The sequence below is a fragment of the Larimichthys crocea genome, chromosome XV, assembly GCF_000972845.2.
Source record: "Larimichthys crocea isolate SSNF chromosome XV, L_crocea_2.0, whole genome shotgun sequence".
Taxonomy (NCBI): domain Eukaryota; kingdom Metazoa; phylum Chordata; class Actinopteri; family Sciaenidae; genus Larimichthys; species Larimichthys crocea.
The window spans coordinates 512170-532923 of record NC_040025.1 but is presented as its reverse complement, the minus strand read 5'-3'; the positions used below and the strand labels follow the sequence as shown (position 1 = coordinate 532923).

Here is a 20754-nt window from a genome sequence, read left to right as displayed (position 1 = left end):
CATGAGACGTGATGACATCTCAGTTCTTTTCACAAATGAAGACTGAGATGTGGTTGATAGATCCAAAAAGATAGTAAATTGACCTGTGTGTGTGTGTGTGTGTGTGTGTGGTGAGGTTTAATTGGCCGTGATGCAATAGCTCAAAAGCGAAATGGGCTGGAATGTTCTCCATACCAGATCTCAGCAGAGGTGATAACACGCACTTATGTCCTCGTGATATCATCATAAATCTCTCAATATCCATGTACCTGCCTCACCTCTGTCTTTTTTTTTCTAAACGTTGTTCTCCTGATTTTTCCTCTTCCTTCTCCTGATTTGTTTTGTTTTCTTTCTCCCGCTGTGACTGTCTCTGTCAGTGTCTCTCAATCTGTTCTCACATTGTAAAACCTTTTTTCTCTTTCTCTTTCTTACTTATTCACCCATAGTTCATAGGAGTCACTGTGCAGAACAAAAAGTGAGAGATTAAACTGTGGGACCTGGTTTTGATTTGACAAAATATCTTTAAAGTATCATTAACTGGGGAGAAACATTTTATGATGAGATTTAGGCACTCAAAGTACCTGGTTAAGGTTAGGGGAAGATTGTGGCCTTGAAAAAGAGACTGTTCTCAAAGAAAAACAAGAGCATCAGTTGTTTCAAATCCCTCTAGGTTTGACTCTTGTGTGTCTGGAGGACGAAATCAGATGATGTAATCATAGAACAACCAAATCCGAACACGGGGAGACCAGGTTCCTTAATATTAAATAGGTGATTATTGTTATAATTATGAGAATAAAGGTCCCCTAACCTTAACAAAGTAGTAATTTTAACCCAAACCATAATGTTTCCCTGAACCTAACTAAGCTGTTTTTTTGTGCCTAAGCGTCTGCCTCATTTCTTCAGTTCTTTGTACCAGAAGCAAGTAGGGATAGCATTGGTGGTTCATGTCTGTAAATACATGGGTAAATAACTAAATTAAATGATATTATCGTACCATTGTCTTTGTGATACTAAGTGCTAAGTAAAGAATATCATAAATCATGTGTACTGCATGCAGGAACAACATATTACTGGCTATCTGTTCTGATAAAATGTTAAAACAGTCGTGTGTTAACAGTGTTAATCTGCAGCCACAGGAAAACACTGTGGGTGCGTGCGTGTGTGGGTGATTTCTGAACACAACGAAGTCACGCTCACATAAATAGAGTTTGTGACAGGCAGGTGCTAAGATTTGAGAGGAGGGAACAGAAACGCACAATCTGCAGATTTCTCCGGAAACTAATTAATCCAGCACACATGCACGCACACACGCATACACACACACACACACATATACATATTTCTATTAGCAGCCCTAAGTGCATGCTGAGTCTAAAATTAGCACGCAGTCTGTTGAACAAGAAACAGGCTACAGGGAGGAAGACGTGCTGCCAAAAAGCTTAGATGACAAATGACTGAGAGACAATAGAGAGATGGATGCAGGTAGCTGAGTCTGTGTCAACAACAGCGGCTACAGAGACTATTTTTCTTTTCCTTCTGTTGTTTTTGTTCATCAGCATGAACTGCAAACCTCACACACAAGGTCATTTCCTGGGGAGTTAAACAGGTGCATCGGCCTATAAACATATGTAGGCCTTCAGGGAGTCACCGTGCAATGCACAGACACTGTATCTCAAGTCACTCCACTTTTATATACATTTACAAATGTCTATTTTACCACTTTCATCATGGAACATTTATATTTGCAGTTTAAATTATTGTCAAAGGAGGCAAAATAAAATATAGCTTAAATTAGTTCTTCTATGTTTTTTTAATGAGGAAGGAATGAGCAAATAAATTTGAGTCGCCACCGTAAACAGTAGAAAAGATTACCATAACACCATACTAAATTCAAGAATCATTTACACTTATTTCCTCTCTAATATCAGCATTGTTACTGGGAACTTTGTTGTTTGTTTGTGAGTTAAAGTTTCCATTTCCACCGGGCCGCCCACTCAAGGCACTTTGGATAAAAGCCTTGACAAAACTGCATGCATTATATTCCTCTCACTAATGGCTTATGAAGTCACTTTTATCAACATATTGGCATCAAGGTTCACACTTATGCATGTTCCTCTGTAGCTTTGCTCACGAAAAAAAACAAAGAACAAAAGAGAAGTATAAACTCTGTGATCGATCAATTTGCATGACCACAGGCTGCTAATGTATTTTCCATCTCTTAAACTGAAAGCAGTTGAATCTCAGTTGATGCTAATCATGTGACTTCAACACACTGACAGAGGAAAAGCAGTGCATAATTGTGCTTTGTACTTTTCTTGTACAGCAAGATGAGATGGGTGTAGACAAAATTAGGAGCACATAGATGTCTTTCATCAAATGGATCTTTTAGAGAAAAACATATTTATACTTTGTAATAATATCATAAAAAAGAATTGTTGTGGTATTATATTGACATTAAATTAAACTAAATGTCTCCAGACAATACACCCCATGTGTTTACACAATCAGCAGCTGCATAAAATATTTTTTTGTTTGTTATTAAGGCTCCAAACTCAGTGAACCTCACTCTGAAGTACCTAAGTTGCAGTTCATGATTGGAGCTAATTAAATTTTCGAAATGCTAAGTAGAGGTTCTACATTGCTCCCATTCTTTGCTATAGCAATAAATGGCTTACAGTACAATTTCAAACCAAGTTCAATCGATTGGTTTTACTCCTAAAACAATGTCTTTTTCTGAGCTGCTCTGGAGGCAGAAATAATCTTATGTTCAGTCCAATCTCAAGAGGTGAACACACTCAAAACAGTTTATACATTATAGATTATAGTTTATAGTCTATATATAATGTTATGTTTTATTGTTGTAAGCTAATTATATAATATATAATAAGGCCTGTTGACCTTCAAGATTTTAAATACTTCTATAGCAAAGAAGGATATTTATCTATTCATATTGGAATCAAGGATCAGTTTCTGCCTTCAATGGTATCCAGGACTTCGCCCACTAAAACTAAGATCAACAAATTAAAAGCAGTGCCAGCCTCAAAATGGCACAATTATAGACAAAATACACCTCAAAATACTAGTAGTAGGAGTAGTGACTCAGACTGTTTTTTTTTTTAAAGTATACATTTTACAGGAATAGGAATATACAACTTAGAAACAAGGGGTCATCTTAAGATTGCTAACATCTAAATAGTGCCAGCATTGAGCCAGGCAGTGCCAAATAGTGCCAATCATATACCCTATGGTCCAGTGGCTTGAAATTTAGTGTGTGGGCCATTGGGAACTGAAAGAATATTGAAGTTTGGGGCATGTGGCTGTCATTTATAGCATCAATGCCCCCATCGAATTTGCAACACATATGGTGATTTGCATTACAGCCTCACAGAACTGCTAGTTATAAAGGGGTTATTCCCACTTTTGGGAAGTGTTCAGACTATTTCAAAGCAGATCTGGCATCTAGAAATGAGGTTCAATCTCCAGCTGTGAGGATGACTGTAGATAGGATGGTATTATTGAACAACTAACACATTAAAAAGCCATGGTTGATTGTTGAAATTGTAGATGTTCCAGAACATCTGGAAAAGGTGACAACAACCTGCAACCCTACAAATAGTTTTCATGTATTCAGCTATGAGCTGCCACAGAGAGGGGTTTCAGCATCTTTCCCAGGTGTACTTTTTCAGGGATTGAATAACTCATAAAAATGAGTTGCAAATACATGATGTGTGGGTGTTAATATCCCTCATCCATATTCATAAGAGCTGCAACACTCAGGGTTTCTCCTTTTAAGGTGCTAAACTGACAACTCCAGCACACATCACACACAAAAACATCAAATAAAAAGGTGTTCATCTGCCTCATTTAAAAGCGCGGTTTATCCATTTAAGAAAGAAGAAGGCTACCTGTAATTTTGCAGTAGACATTTCAAAACAGATGATTCTAGTCTCGAAAATAAAAGTATTTTACCTGCTAATGTGCTCTATAATGATGATGGAAATAATCTTTTAAGTGAGAGTATTTTTCTTTTGATCAACACTTTGAAATCAAACCAGTGATCTCGACTAAAGACAACTCTCACATACGGCGCACAGTAAATAGGGAGCCTAAATCGAAGCTAGCAGTTCTGTGAGGCTGTAATGTCGGCTTTGACCTGCTGGTTGCACTAGGGAAACATCAGGGATCGCCAAAGTCAGTAACATTAGCTTATATTTGAGTCTGTACTAAACGACATTTATAACTGCTGATAGAGCCATGATGCATTTCGGATGCATTGTCTATTTGAGGATATGTAGTGATCAAACACTAAAATCGATAATGTTGTATCTTTCAGCCTGATATTATACCATAATCTACTGAAATACACATTTTTCAAATCAAATTACCCATCATTAGTTCACGAAGGTCAATTAATATCATGAAAGCCATTTTTCTAAATGCCACCCCTCCTGAATCAGATATATCAGCTCTAATCTCTCTCTGATCCTCCTCTTTGGCCTGATAATTGGTGTCACTCTCCTGGCTCTGTCTTCTAAATGTTATCTCAAGCAAAAGGCGTCAGGACGTAACAAGATATGGATGCTGGCGGTGCTTATTAGATTACCAGGACAGAGAGTACATTGATTACGATAATGATAGAGGAAGCTCAGTTTAAGTATTAATCTGTAACACTACACAGTACAGGGCGGTCGACCCTCAACACACAGCTGTAAAGGGGAAATTTGAAAGATTTTAGGCAACAAAATGGCTCATGTTCCTTGTTAGATTTTTTTCTTCCCATCTTCTACCTCTCAAAGTGTTTTTTCCTTAAATCAAGTCAGCGTTGTTTTAACATGAAGAAGACATAGGAGGACTGCATGAAGCTTTGTCCTTATAAACAGTCATAATGAAACATACCTGACCTGTTAATACAATATGATCTCTCTGGCTTGTCTAGCTAAGTCTGCTAAATGTTATCTGATGCAAATGGAATCAGAGCGTAGTACGACAGATATGGAGTCTGGCGCTGCTTATTAGATTACCAGGACACACAGTGCATTGATTAGCTGTGATAATAATGGATAATGTTCAGTTTAAGTATTAATCCATAGCTGCAGACACAACAAGGCTTGAGAACTGCCACACACAGCTTAGGAAAGGGTTGTCTTTTTCAGGGGTTTTTTGCTCACAAATATTTACTGTATGCAAGGACAGTTTGTGACATTTAAAAATTGGTAAGTGTAAATATTTCAGCTCAGGGAATGTCGTGTACATCAAGCACATTCACACAGTATTTTGAATTGTCTTCGTAAGTAAAATGAAATCCATTAAACTTGACAATATTTGAATTATGGAACTCTGTAGCATTATTATTTAATTACATATACTGTTTGTTTTCATATTATTGCAAAGTCAGTGAAATTAATAAGCATTCCCGACATGCTAATGTGTAGTAATCACATACAGCAGGGCCACAGGGCTTCGTCACCTTAATGTTGTGAGCTGCAGCGTGGAGTAACGAGGTTTGCGGGGTGGGACTGTTTATTAGATTATCATTGATTAGCAAGGACAATAATGGAGAAGATAGTGAATACTAATAGGAACAGGGAGCTAATCCATAATTCATAGTAACACAAACAGTTACAGGACCTTTGCATTAGGCTGTACAAGATGGAGGAAGCCAAACTTTGTGTGTTATGTACAGTTGCAAGTGCTTCAAACTTGAAGAGTAATTTGTGTTTTATTCCTCAGATAAAAGATTTGTTGTAACCAAGGTGATGGTTGGATCTGATGCTTTTGTGTTCCATTTCATGTTGTGTTTTCCATTTTGCTCTACAGGAAATCCCTGCGGGTTCCTTCAATTAATTAACATCACAATTTATTGCACCAGCTTCTTGCATGAATTATGTTGAGCCAAGTGGGGGTGACTATATGTGTGTTGTGTGTGGGTGTGTACAAATCTATACTTGTGATAGTCTCTTGAGTGTTCATGCACCAAATCCTTAAGTCAGAGGCTTATCAGCTCCTCCACTCCTTCCACTCCATTAGCATTATCCAGCATTATTAATTAACCTGTAGTACTCACTCTGTCTCTTGCACTCTCTCGCACTCACAAACAAACACGTGTACAAGCATGTGTACCTGAGCAGAGATCAAACCCGTGTCTTAAAGATGATCCCACATGAGACAGACAGAAGTTGTCTTACTGTAAATACAGTAGGCGGATAACATTCAATAAAACCTTCATGACATGCTGTGCGAAGAATTACTAAGTATCACTCTGTATGTTTACATAAAAACCCACTGTTGATGTTTTCAGGAAAGCAGAACCGAAATCAGTCACTTGATGGTAACATTGCATAAAATATCTGAAGAGGGCAACCTATATTATATCGAAGGTAGTACAGTAAAGACATTTAAAAGCACTAAACCTTAAGATGGAAATAACATTCCATCATACAGTGTGACTATCACACTTGTTCATTTGAAAGATACTAAAGCATCACTTGCCTCACACACATTTGCACTAAAGTAATATGCTGAAAACCTTAAGAACCTGAGAGGTTGTCATATTTTCATGGTTTCATATGTGTATGTGAGAGGAAAATTCTGAATAATGTACCTAACAGCCCCCCTAGTTAGCCTCACAGCGAGAAGGTTCCAGGTTAAACTCCAGTCAGCTGGGGCCTTTCTGTGTGCACGGTCTCCCTGTGTCAGCGTGGGGAATGTGAGTCAGTCCTGTGATGAACTGGTGAGTTGTACCCCGTCTCTCACCCAATGTCAGCATGATCTCGATAAGGACAAGCAGGAATGGAATTTTTATTTTTTTATTTATTGAATAAAAAGTTTAAATATGTCTTAAAGAGAAACTGATTTATAATAATATAAATAACACTATAATTTTAAATACAAAAAAAGATTTTTTTATTATTGTTATTATTAATGCTATTAGTCATTTACTATTGCTCAGCATTGGATGCTAATTTATTAGCAAGGACCATCAGGGTGAACAATAACACTAGACACAACAACACAACCGCAGTTGTTTGTTTAATCCAGCAGAGTGTTTATCGTGCTGTCTGCCAATGATATGCCTCTGGACCTGACATCAGTGGGAATCAATGGGTGCCAGGATGGCTGATGTATCAGACGTAGCCTCGTGCTTGTGTGTCTGTCTGCCCACGGAGGCTGACATTTTTATATCTGTCACCAGACGCTGACACCGAGCTGATGATTTGAACCAGTCACCAAAGGCAAAAACAGCCTCTTAACCTCCTCTCTCCTTTTTTCGCCCCCCCCCTTCGTTCATCTGTCAATAACTTTCCAGTCGCATTAATCTGTCTTTTGTTTCTTTGCTTCTCTTTTCTGGTTTACCGCAGAGTTTGGCTTTCTGTTTTCACATCACACCTGAGTTAAATGAACTCACACACACAAACACAAACACACTGTCACGACCCATGTGTCTTGCCTCGGCACATTAATGGAGATTCTCTCAGCGCCTCAGGAAGGAATTACTGCCACTTACTGAGCCCTAACACTCACTGTCTATCATAAAAATGCAGAATGGCCTACAGTACAAAGTCGCACACACACGCACACACACACACACATGCACACACACACTTTTAGAACTTCATGCTGTCAGTCCTTTGCTCAGTCATGCATTTTCTATTTCTTCAATTATATCATTTGAAATGACAAACACAAAGTTAAATCTTGCTGTTTTAAGTATTTTACTGTTTGATTACGTACTTACTGTTTTATCTCTTTGTCTCTCTCTCTCTCTCTCTCTCCGGACCTCATTTATCTCTTATCCCAAATCATCTCTCTCTCACTTCTTCCACCACTTTCTCTACACTGGCTCATCCACTTCATTCACTCAATTCAATTTAATCTCATTCAAGTCAAACGTGCATTATTGGCACGAAAAACTACAGGAGCTACTGCCAAAGAGAAAACATCTCTCTCTCTCTCTCTCTCTCTCTCTCTCTCTCTCCCCTCTCTGACTCCAACGACAGGCCAGACAAAATCTTTATCCTGTCTGTCTCTGCTGGATCAGTTTCCAGACTTAAACTTTAGTTGTGTGCTTCCTGTTGTTTATCATCTAAACCTGAGACATTAATCAACAGTGACTTCTGTCCGCCTACAGGATTAAATTATATGCATACACAAACGCTCAGTCCCTCACTATAAATCAGCAATATTCGATTTTTGCCATTTATGCAGCCAGAAAACTACAACAATCTCTCTTCTGTTGCACAAATTTACAAAATAAGGACAGACATGAGAAAGAAAAAAAAAACATCCTCCATATACACACATAAACACACTCATACATACATCTCCTTGTCAAACCTGACCTACCTCAGTGAGGTGCGGGTTGGGGTTGAATCCGCACTGGTTACAGACAGTGGCCTTACACTGGGTGCAGGTGTTGTAGTTGGGTACGGCCGGTGGGTTGGACAGCTCTGTGGTGGTGCACACTGGGCACAGTTTGCTGCTCGGCATTGGTGCGATCTGCGGCACAGAGTAGGGTGATGTGGGTGTCACGCCGCGGTCAGGAGACACAGACGGAGAACGGCCTGTCCTGGAGCCACTGAAGTCGACTTGCAGGTTTCGACGGGAGGCATGTTGACCAGGGCTTTGGCCTCCCATGCCTGAGCCAGCAGAACCGTGAGCCATCCCATACCCAGACCCTGGGCCCTGCCCCATGCCAGAACCCTGGCTTGACTGCATATGTCGGGGGGAAACTGGACTCTCATGAGTGGCTAGGCGGTAGGGCTCACTAGCTCTAGACCCTATTCCTCCACCAGTGCCCATTCCTGCTCCTATTCCACCTCCACCCATTCCTCCTCCCATGCCTCCTCCTCCGATTCCTCCCATTCCACCTCCTCCTATACCTCCCATTCCTCCTCCATGGCCTCCTTGTTGCATGCCAGACTTGGGGCTACCCATCTGACCCATTGGACCCCTAGAAGAGTGGGACAAAGCAAAAGAAAAGGAGATCAGTGTCAGATAACAGCTTTCCATTTGCCAGTAAAGTCTATAAAATGGCATTAAAAATCACAATTAAAAGTTCATTCACCCAAAAAATAATTTAATTAATTTCTAATTACTTTAAAAATAACAATGAAGCAGTTTGACTGTGGACTGTTTCTGTTGTACAAAGTAGTTCTGATAAACATTGTTCACATTGTTCAAGAGTAACTCACTGAATGTTTTGGTAATGATTTCAGTGTTTGCTAAATCCCTCCCCTGAACAGCTATTGTTATCACAGATTAGATACTGCAACAAAGCACGGCAGGCCTGTCAAGTTCTGAATTTCATTGTAGCAAAGCAATACTTCATATATAAGGAGTTTGATTTTGAAAATACCAGAGCAAAAATGTAAACGTTAGCAGGTTCAGCAAAAAAGCTTACTGACTGACCTACAGTAACCCAGTGTTACTTGTGATTTCATGCTACGACTAGCACAACCACTGTGCAATATTTCCCCCCTGAGTGAGTCTGCCTTGTGGGCTGCCATATCAGTGTAATCATATCCACTGTAAGCTAATGTTAGTGACTCTGTCCTGCAACACTGAGACTAAATTACTCTACACCACAGTACGAGAACAATGCTGTTTCATTATTTCCATGTCTACATGGATCATCAACTGGTGAGGACGCAGACTTCAAGTATGTAGCCATCAACAGTATGTCCAAGACCAGGTTACAGGATTTTCTGTTGAAATATAAATCATCTTGAGTCAACTAATATAATAATAAACATTAGCTTTGTGCCAATGTTGACTAGCTACCTTGCCAGATAAAAATGAGAAGGATATTGATGTCTACTACTGCAACACTCAGTGTTTCAAAAATGTCTAAGAATGAGTATTATTGTTGTAAAATATGTAGTGTGAGAGAACGGACAGCTTGGCTGCAACATGTTTTCTGTCTCTTTGAATCAAAATGTTTCATTTACAGACAGATTGACAAACTAATGAATTCTCTCTGACCTGAGAACAGTTTTATTTTATAGCATGAATAGTATTTATTATTTTTTGTGCTGCTGGGGCAGAGTAAATATAATAAGCAGCTTTGGTTGATGCCACCCCAGTATTTAATGGAAAAAATATCATATCATTTTATTTAATGCATTATTAAATACAAGAGCACTACAGAAGATTTCAACCTGGTAATTGTGTCGTCTAACAAATTCAATTTTCTTCTCGCTGCCAGAGAAAGAGACACAGAAACAACAACATAGAAAAAATAAAAAAAAGAGGCAGCAAAAATAATTACTGGTTCATTCATTGGTGGCTGCTGAAAGCCGTGGAAGGACCTCCGAAACATCCACAGGCATCAACAAATTAAAGTGGAACATAACAGGCTGCGGCAAGATGGACCACATACACACACGTACACCTCTCTACCATTTGTCAAAGGCGACATGCACTCATACACCTCAGGCAGAAAATAACACACATGCATGCAACATTCATTCAGCGCATACTTCAGGCAGACGACACACACACACACACACACACACACACACACACACACACACACACCTGAGGGGAAGCAAATCAGTTCAAAACTCTGCCTGAGGAAGCGAAATTATTAGAAGAAGTTGACAATGAAATATTCTTCAAAGTTGTTTTTCAGTTCTTTGTACACGGGTGATAAAAACTCAACATGACTCTTCTTGATAGAATAGTGTGACAAACACAACGTGGTCGTGTTGTAACGTATAAAACCTGTTGCTGCATCCTGTGACTTTTTCTGTTGGGAATACTCTGAATTTTTTTTTCAGCAAATATTTATGCATGACAGAATCGAACTTTCAAAACACACAACGGTACACATTTAAAAGAAACTGAATCAATGCATAATAATGAGCAAAGCTTTTCCCCAAAGCATACGCTGAAACTATTTTACTTTCAATCTGCAAGCTCAAATGAAACCAGCCCAGTAATACACATCTCCATCCTCTCTGCGACTGAGAGTTAACATTGCCGCCTCTATCCAGGTAAGGCATTTGGCTGTGCTGCCAAGCTACCTGCACATCTTGAAACATAAAATAAAACATGATGGCTATAATCAGATGAAAGACAACCTACTTCTGTATTCTGTTTTTAATCTTTGAAAGTAAAAGAAGAAGGAAACCATCATTCCTTTGACAGCTGACTTGTTGTTTCTTTGTTTGGATTTCTAAGAAAAACTTGTGTCACACAATGGTGTGCCTTTGCTGTCATTGAATGAATGAGTCTTGGTGTGTTACCAACTTTAAATGGTTATAGCGCACCGAAATTGGAAATGTTGATTTACTGAGCTCCAGTGTCACAATGTTCCAGTCTGCTACTCCTTCCAATGAAAGTTTTTTTTTTTTTTTTTTTGTGGACAGTCTAGCCGTGACAAAATCTCCCTCTCTGTGTCTGACTTTTTCTCCTTTTCTTTCTCCGTTTTATTTGTCTTTTTCTCTTCAAACTTTCCTTTTTTTCTCCATCACATCCTCCTTTCCTTGCACAACCACTGCTCTCTTTATTACCTCTTGTCTCTCACCCTCTGTTATCTTTCTCACTCCCCCGATGTTTTCTTTTGTCCTCTGTTAGACTTCATCTTCTTTCGACATTTTTATTTCCGCTCTCGGAAGGGAAGTGAACCTTAGGCGACCCTGTTTGTCTTTCTTATAGGCTACCGAGGCTATCGGTCCAGGAAATGCTCTTGCGGTTACTGAAATGGCAGCGACAAAAAAAATAAAAAGAATCTTGCAGTATTGAAATTCTTTTAGTGCTGACACTGATTTGAAGTGGATCGAGTAAAGGCTAACAGCTGGCTTTGTAGGGCCAGAGTGATGTCTACGACAAAAACAAAAAGTACTGGTTTATCTGTTTGTGTGTACACTCTCACAAATAATAGACTACACTTCCATCAAATGTACAGTACACGGAGGGGAAGATGAATCAAAGACACACACTACAACACACACAGCAGTGCGGGAGTTGTACGAGTGTGCATAGCTGCAAATGTGATTTGTGTGGTGTGTGTGTGTATGTGTGTGTTTGAAGGAGAATGGGGTGACTCAACAAAATCCTCAAAGCTTCCCTGATTCACCTGGTGGAGACAGTGAAGAAGAAATGATGAGAGACTTAAAGCTGGCAGCCAAACTGATGATGGGAAAGGAGGAAGAAGCAGACATGAGCAGTGCACTTGTAGAAAAACTGGTTCTACATTTTGCCAGAAATTATTCAGTTTGTATTCGACTACCAATACCTGCTTTCAGTTGGCCGTTGTGTTGATATAGCGACCACTATTGCCACTACTGGCAGTATAAATAATGAACAGCGGTTTCTTAAGAGCCATTTTGGCCACCATTTTGTCAAACCTGTGACAAATACTTAAGTGACTATCTTATGTGGCTCAAATGCGTTATTGAAACATTATCAACATTATCTGCGGGTGCTTCTTCTTTTTTATTGTAGTTGTTCCTGTTGATTTATATTTTTTCTATTTTTAGAAAAATAGAAAAAAGGAAAGTAAAAAATATATATAGGGAATGGGAGACAAGAAAAAGACACGTACCAATGAGAGAGCTGGTGATACTCGTTCATTTTCAGGAGGACACCATCACTAATTGCTGTGAGAAACTGAGGCTGATGTAGGTGACAAGCCAAATAATAGGAACAGTCCTTCTCTCCATGTGTTTACATACTTCGCCTCTGCATTGCACTGGGGACATTTATCACTGTCGCATCCAGCCTTTAATGACCCAATACACATGCTTGTTCAGTCAAAGTGATTTCACCCACTCCCATTATAACCCTCAATTTACTCTCTGGTTGTGGGAGAGCAGGATAAAGCTTGTCTGCCAATCATACAAAGTGACAAAGACAGGGACCGATGAATAGAGACGGGAGGAAGAGAGACAAATGGGCAGAGGATGTTGCGTTGTCTTAGCCAGGTCTCCACAATAAGACACTGGAGTTTTAAAGAAGAAGTGCTGTTTGCCTCCGTTACCAGTATTTTTCCACTCGTTTCTTCCCTCTCCTTGTGTTTGTGTCTATTTTGTCTGCCTCTGTTGTGTGTGTGTGTGTGTGTGTGTGTGTGTGTGTGTGTGTCGCTGGGCGTGGCCTCGAATTATCCTCTCACCTGCCTGTTTGTCTCACCACCTGTTCCCTATTGACAATCTACTGCAGTATAAAAGGCCAGCTCTTCCACACAGACGCTGCTATTTTGTTCTGTCATCATAGTGGTAATAAAGGCTATGGCCAACGTTGTTCCTTTGAACTATGTGATTTTTGACCTTTGGACTATCTCAGTAAAACTCTGTCTGCCATCCTCCCTTCACTCTTGGACTCCTGCCACCACCAGCCTTGCACCACCCGGACGTCCCTGCCTCTGGATCGCCTTCTCACCTGAATGCTCTCCCTGGTGTTTGCAATGAACCGTCTTAAACTGATTCAGTCTCATGGTTGTGTTTGCATATTCAGTCTGTAATTCTTCACCAATGTGAAGCCTCTTTTTGTTATGCCAGCCATTTTGGGATTTCTCTGACTCATCAGACCTTGTCAAGCTTAGTTCAACATCCATGGTTAGATTTGTGATTAGACTGGAGTTTAAAAGATAAAGTACAGCTATTGTAGACAGGGTCATTCTTGCATGCACTCATTTAAGAACCACATTTTCATCTACACAGATTTTTACAAATGTAATAGTTTAGATTTTACTATATTCTTGACAAATGACAGACATTATGGATATATTTATAGTTTTGCTGCTGGGCAACCTCAACTTGTAGGCATCTAAATGATTTAAATGAGATAACGCTCATAATATTTATGAACATGAAGCGCAACACTGTAGCTAATGGGTTGACCAATGAACAGGTTTTTAAAATATGGTTATCAATTTATGCAGTGAGAATGAAGAAGGAAGCCCGCTACCTGATTTTTCACTTGCAATCCCAGAAAATCCCCAGAGAAGGTCCTTCACTTTTTATTGATTAGCTTTAGTATCCTCCTCTTCCAGAGCAAACAGAGGTTTGGGGAGGATTTGACCTGATCTTGTTCCTTCTACCTGGGTACATTCCTTAGACCAGGAGCAAAACAAGTCTATTTAGGTTATTTGGTCGAGCCAAACTAAACATCTTTTTCCTCCTCCTCATATAGTCCTCCTCTGCCTCAATTTCTTCCCACTCAGGGCTGTTGACAGAATTGCTTTTGTACGGCCCATTTACTTCCGTCTGCCTCCTCTTCTCTCCACCTCACCTCCCATTATTTCCTGTCCTCTCTTCATCTCCTTCTGTTCCCTCTTTTCCTCTTTCTACGTTACCTATCTCTCTGTTCATGAGAGTCAGCACAGGTTAGCTCATTAATCTGAATAGAAAAATGTTTTGTTTTTTTATAATTTTTAATCCATTCCTGCACATGACATTCATGGTGTTGGACTGTGAGCAGACTAGGTAGCTATCAGTAGAGGGCTGAGTCTGCTAGTTTTTGACAGGTTGAGCTTTGGCAAAGTAACAGATACGGTAACAAGTTGCATTAGTGCCTAAGGACAGGCTAGGACAGAGAATAACATCGCTATAGAGAAAGGAAGGAGTGAGGAGGAGACACACTTGACCTTTTTTCACAGCAGCCATTTTGACATGGAATAGTAGTATCAGCTGCTGCTAACAAGAGTTTCTAGAGTTTCTAACGTTCAGTATGCTCTTCCCTTCCTGCTTTAATCTGTTTGCAGGACTGAGTCTCTTCCACTGACCTTCCCACTGCGGAGTCAAGTGCATCAGTAGGTCACTTTCTGAATCATATCTCTGGCTCACTCAGACTGCTCTCACCTCTCTTTCATCCCCTTGTTGATGCAATGCTGCATCTCATAGGCATATCAGGTAAAAACAAAACATGTGACATCATCACTGTTTATTGGTTTCACCTGGGCCACTGAGCAAATATACTTGGCAGCAGATGCTCTTGTTTTCTCCTCCTCGCCCCTCTAACAGATGATTCAACACAACACATGCACACCCTGCTAATGGTTGTTACTATGGGCACCAGGTCTATCGGGTACATCCAAACATGTACTGAATGCATGTGCAAGTAGAGGCAATGTATGCACATACATATAAGCACATACATGCATAGATTTCGAATGAGAAATAAATCAGGGAAATCAGGGAAGTTGACAAAGAAAATATGCCCACATGACCACGCACACATTTTCCCACTAGTGACTTTCACTGTTTTAAGGAGTGAGTGGGCAGCTCAGCAGGCTATTTTCTGTGTGAAAGGACAGAAAAAGTATACACATGTTTTTCCATACATTCAAAAGAGAGAGGAAGAGAAGATCATTCAGAGGATGTTGATCAAACTGGATTTACAGCAACAAAGTGGAAGTAATGAGTAAAAACCTGTATTTTCTTAGCCCTCTGTGGTACAGTTTGTGACATGAGATCTATTAGACAGTGACAATGCACTCCTATCATCTTATTTCTAGCTGATGTGTTTAATACCACTGTAAATGCAGCTAGGTTTTCCTGGTAGACAATACAAGACAGAAATAACAGAACACCAACAATAATAAATCGTTCAGTGGCACTGTGGTCTCACGCATGTCACTTTGCCGTTTGATTCATCTTGCGTTATATAACAGCTGTGTCTGTTCCACACACTCGTGCTCAAAAGTACATAATCCCTTCTTTTACAGTTGCTGGTGATAAAGCTGTGGTGCGGAAGGAATTTGTCATTAAATGGAAAAAGAGAGACGAAAGAGACGAAGATCCAAATTCATTTAAGCATATTAAATAATGCTGAAAAAACACAAGGTGCTGTTACAGACTTTTTTTTAATGATATATGAAACATCTCAGCACATGGATCGTAAATTCTGTTTATAACTTGTTAAAGCTTTCGTATCATGGAGCTTTGGACGATAGCATCCATCAGAGACTTCACATTAGTGATACGACATTAGAGACGCAAAGTTGTAATCAGCAGTTCAACGAAAATAAAGTAAAATCAACCTGCTGGAGTTTTGTGCAATTCATGATTACAGTATGCGAACACGTGGATAAAACTTTGTTATGTAATCTGTGAGCTGTGCCATTATAATACTCACATCAACACAGACTTAGAGGCCTCCCTCTTAATACCCTGCACTAATGCCCATGTACAATGTATGTACTGATGGTAGTGCAGACAGTGCGGTGTAAGAGGCCTTGCTGCAGATCACTTTGTAATGATCCAACACCGTGCTGAGTAAAGACAACAAACACTGACCCTTTAAAAAGACACACATCCTACGAGGCTGATATCTTCCCTTCTCCCCATAAAAACTGATGCCTACCCTGACTAAAGTGGCTTTGCAAGAGGGGAAGATGTCTTCAGCGCCACCACGGCTATAACATTTCTCATTCAAATTACATTCAGTGCGACGCAGCATAGGCCCATCACACCAAGTGCGTGATGGTTGCTGTTTGATTTACAGCTGCAGAGGCTGGAGACCAGCACTTAAAACACTTAACTGTATTCTACAATACCCAGGTGCCTGTCTACGCTCAGGCATGTGTACACACACACACATGCACTCTTACTGTATTCTACAGCAGTGATACTCTGTCAGCCAGATGTCTTATGTACTTCTCTCTCTATTTATGTCTTTAGCCGATATCTTGGTAACCTTCTGATGCATTTTCAGCAGATGGCTGCTATAAATGACAACTTCTGTTCTGTCATCTAAATGTTGTGTATGTCTGTATGAGTGTGTGTGTTTTGATATGCAGGACACAGACCCAGGTGTTTGTGTTTCACTTTTATTAATATATGCATCTATGTACATGCAGAGTGTGTACACTGTTTGTGTATGTGTTCTGGCTCTTGTCTCGCCAGTTCTAAATCTGTGTGCAGCAGATGTGCTATACCACGTGAACAGTGTGATAAAATGACAGTAACCCCCCCGCTTACACACACACACCCACCCACCCACACACACACCTGCATACGTTTACCTCTCTGTGTGAGAACAGGCTCACAGTGTTTGGAGCAGTTAGAGATGTCATCAACGCGCCAGTGCATAACCAACTGTTCATTATGAACCATGAAAACACACACATCTATACACACACACACACACACACACACACACACACACACACACACACACACAGATCTATATATACACACACAGATGCTTGCACTTATGCCTAGAGCTTGCAATCATATACAGTAGGTCTATATACAAATTTACACTAATATCTCTGTCTCTCTCACTCACACCCTACACTACACACACACACACACACACACACACACACACACACACACCAGCAGCAGCAGCAGCAGACTGATTGAGATGTATAATGCCTCATCAACTCTCCTCCCAGTCAAATCAAGTCCAAGAAAAGAAAATTGGATTTTCAAAATGATGTCTGTCTGACTGACTAACTGTCTGACAGAATTACTTGTTGGCTTACTGTCTCTCTGACTAACTGTCTAACTAGCTGCCTAAATGACTATCCAGGCTTAGCTGATCTTGACTGGCTGTTTACTGTCTGAATGGCCGGTTTACTGGCTGATGTACTGGCCGGCAGAATGACTGCTGATTGAAAGATTATCTTGGCACCTTGCGTGTGGCTGACTTGCTTAGTTAGGATTAATTGTTTCAGTTGGCTAACTAGTTTAATGGCTGACAGAGAAATTTGAACTGATCAGCCAGTCACCTGACAGTTAAGCTGGTTACTAGTGGAAAGGCTTGGAGCTAGTTCTGCCTGCCTCGCTGAAACATGAAGAAATACACTGAATAGCTGGCAGTAAACTATCCAGCATTTTGCCACCACACAGGGACAGATGAGGATAGCAGTATTAATCTGCTTTCATCCAGAGTCTGTGATGTGATTAGCCTAAACAAAGAGGCTCATTATTTCACACACAGCATACACCAGAGGTACTTGATGTTTTTGTACTAAAATATCGCTGGACTCAAAGATGGTGGATGGCTAAGATGGCATCCTAAGCCTATGACTGGTTAACCTGTTGGCTGACTGGTTTAAATAACCGACAGATTATTTACAGCACACACTTTGATGCCTTACTGACTGGCTGCCTGTCTGAGCGAATGAATAGCTGCCTCACTACCTTACTGGCTGCCTCAGTACCTAGCTGGCTGACTGACTACAGGCGCTGCCTCAATCGGCTCAGACACTGAAATGAAAGAAGCCAAATTCTGATAAATGGAGGCTGGAGTGAAAATGATCAAAGGGAAAAGCAGTGCAATGTAGGGGAGAGAGAGAGAGAGAGAGAGAGAGAGAGAGAGAGAGAGAGAGAGGAGAGGGAATGTCTTAGAGAGGAATTACCCTGCTTAGCATGCTGCCCCACACTTGGAAAAAGATCCTTCACCCTCCCTTTCCCTCTATCCGCAAATTTATACATATGTATGTCTGCAGACACAAACACACACAGACACACAAATTGAAATCCATTTTAAGGTGTTTGCCCTCATGCTGTACCTGCTCACTGAATTCAATCTGACTCTACAACATAAGGAAGGAATATCTACCAATCTAAAGCCTCATCAATGTTTAAATTTACTAATGTTTAATGGACTGATTCAACCTATAAACAACACAGTATGGAGTGATGAACGCAGTGAACAGCAACGTAAAGAGAATATTTGAAAACTTCAAATATCAAAATGGAAGGACAGATGTTCGTCTCTTACACACATCTGTCTAAATGATATAAGGTGTATCATGTAACGTGAAAATGAAGCTGTACATATCAAACATTGTCAAAAAGTGTTTTGGTCTCTAAAGCTAATTTCCCAGGTCCAAGTCAAAATTTTTATTTAATTTACCTGTTCAAATTATATTAAGGATTAAAGTTATGCATAATTAAGTGTGGCCACTTGACTGACTGGTGGGTGTCATTACAGATGGCTTGTTTGAGCACCCAGGCGTCATTCGGGTCACTCATGATCCACATCTTTGCCAAGTTATAGATGAGGAGACGGAAGAGACAGGACAACCAACAAAAGCCACCACATTCTGGGCTTCAAAACAGCTCTGCAGAAACCTGTAGCTCATGTGTATGCCATCCTTTTTTATTCAGTCAGTGTAGGACTGTTGGCCTCCACCCACACATCCCTCATCTATGTTGTTAGATCAGGAGGATTACAGAGAAATTAATAAAGGAGAACTCAACCACATGCTTTTGAATATGTAAACCCTTTTGCTTAATTAAATCCAAACACCCTTTCGACAATGAATCTGCTAGAGCGGCTTTATATATATATATATATAATATATATATATAGATATAGATATATATATATATAATATATATATATGGGTGGGTTAACTGTAACATTTTACAGGGAGAGAAAAGAGCACCACTGATATAAAAACACCCAAAAAGAATGTACTGATGTTTGGCATTTAATAAAAGAACACTGAACAGGAACAAGGAGTATAAATTGGGTTTTTTTGGTGCTGGTGCTGGTTACTGGTTTAATGCCTAGGAAATACATCACATCAGTTCAAGATAAAATATCCAACCAAAAGAAAGCATTTTTTTCTTGAACTATAAAACATAAAAAAAAAAAAATCTGTTATCTTTACAAAAGACTTTAACACTCAAACAAACTACTTTCCTTTCCACTGAACTCCACAGCTCAGTTTGACGTAGGACAAAACCACTAAACATCAAAACATGAGAACAATATTTAAAGATGAGATCTCTATTATGAGCGCATATGTCTCCTCTCCTCTCCTCTCCTCTCCTTTCCTCTCCTCATCTATGATCTTTGTTTACAGAGCGGCTTGTTTAGCTTTAATAAGAGTCATTTCATAATTACTCTCATTAAGTCAACCAACAGGCCCACGAGGGGATCAACAAAAACAAAGGCAGCATTGTGTTGTGGGTAAGTGAGCAAAGAGCAAGAACAACATATTTTCAACTTGCAAAATCAGAGATGCACCTGCGTGGAAGATCAGTGAAGGTCTCATTAAAAAGACAGATTGAAGTCAAAATGTGTTCAGTGTGTTTATCTCGAGGTCCATTTTCTCTTGTGGACATACACAAACAACAACAAGAGCAGCATATCAATTAAAACCTAAGCCTTATTAACGTTAGGACAGCGTTAATAACACTACAACTAAACTTTAGGAGAAACTTTGTGCCAAATATATATTCACAGATACATGTACATGTTTTTAAAAACTGAACATTAACAGAAAAGTTTTAAATCAAAACAAAAAATTAATTCCATGCAAAAATGTATAGATGAATGTGAGTAAAATGTGATGTGGGTCATTTGAGTGTGATTAGAGAGAGGCTAAACAATTGAGTAATGAGTAATTTGACAATTTCAGTTTGATGATCTCTGCAGCTATTTCACACCACTGAAGGTCACAAGTTAGTACTGATGCATTTTTTTTTTATACAGAAATTACCAGATTTATATCTAACTTTAAGTAACTCAAATATTGCTTTAGCATTAACATTGGTTTTAAAAACTACAATATTAACAAGAAACACAATGACAAACTAATTTAGAGGGCTAGAATCATATGTAGTTTTCATTCCAAAAGTCCATATTTTCTCTGGGCTCTGGGCAGCACCTCATATGAAATACTATCCCCCCCAGGGAAGGACTGACCACTGATAACTCTGTGTGTGTGTGTGTGTGTGTGTGTGTGTGTGTGTGTGTGTGTGTGTTTGCAATATAACCAGTGCCCACTATCTCCGATATTAGCGGTTAGTTTTATCCCCCAAGACATTTGTCCCATCCTGTGACTTTTTACTCAGCACTGACAGTAAT

The 20754-nt window shown here is 39.7% G+C and overlaps 1 protein-coding gene across 2 annotated transcripts in view; it reads right to left on the bottom strand.

The window, feature by feature from the left end:
* bsna (bassoon presynaptic cytomatrix protein a) overlaps nt 1-20754 on the bottom strand; it is a 150664-nt gene that overhangs the window by 110252 nt on the left and 19658 nt on the right. For both annotated transcript variants that reach the window (XM_027288988.1, XM_027288991.1), the window contains exon 2: nt 8323-8929. In XM_027288988.1, the coding sequence (XP_027144789.1) occupies nt 8323-8929 (607 nt within the window). The remainder of the gene's footprint in view (nt 1-8322; nt 8930-20754) is intronic.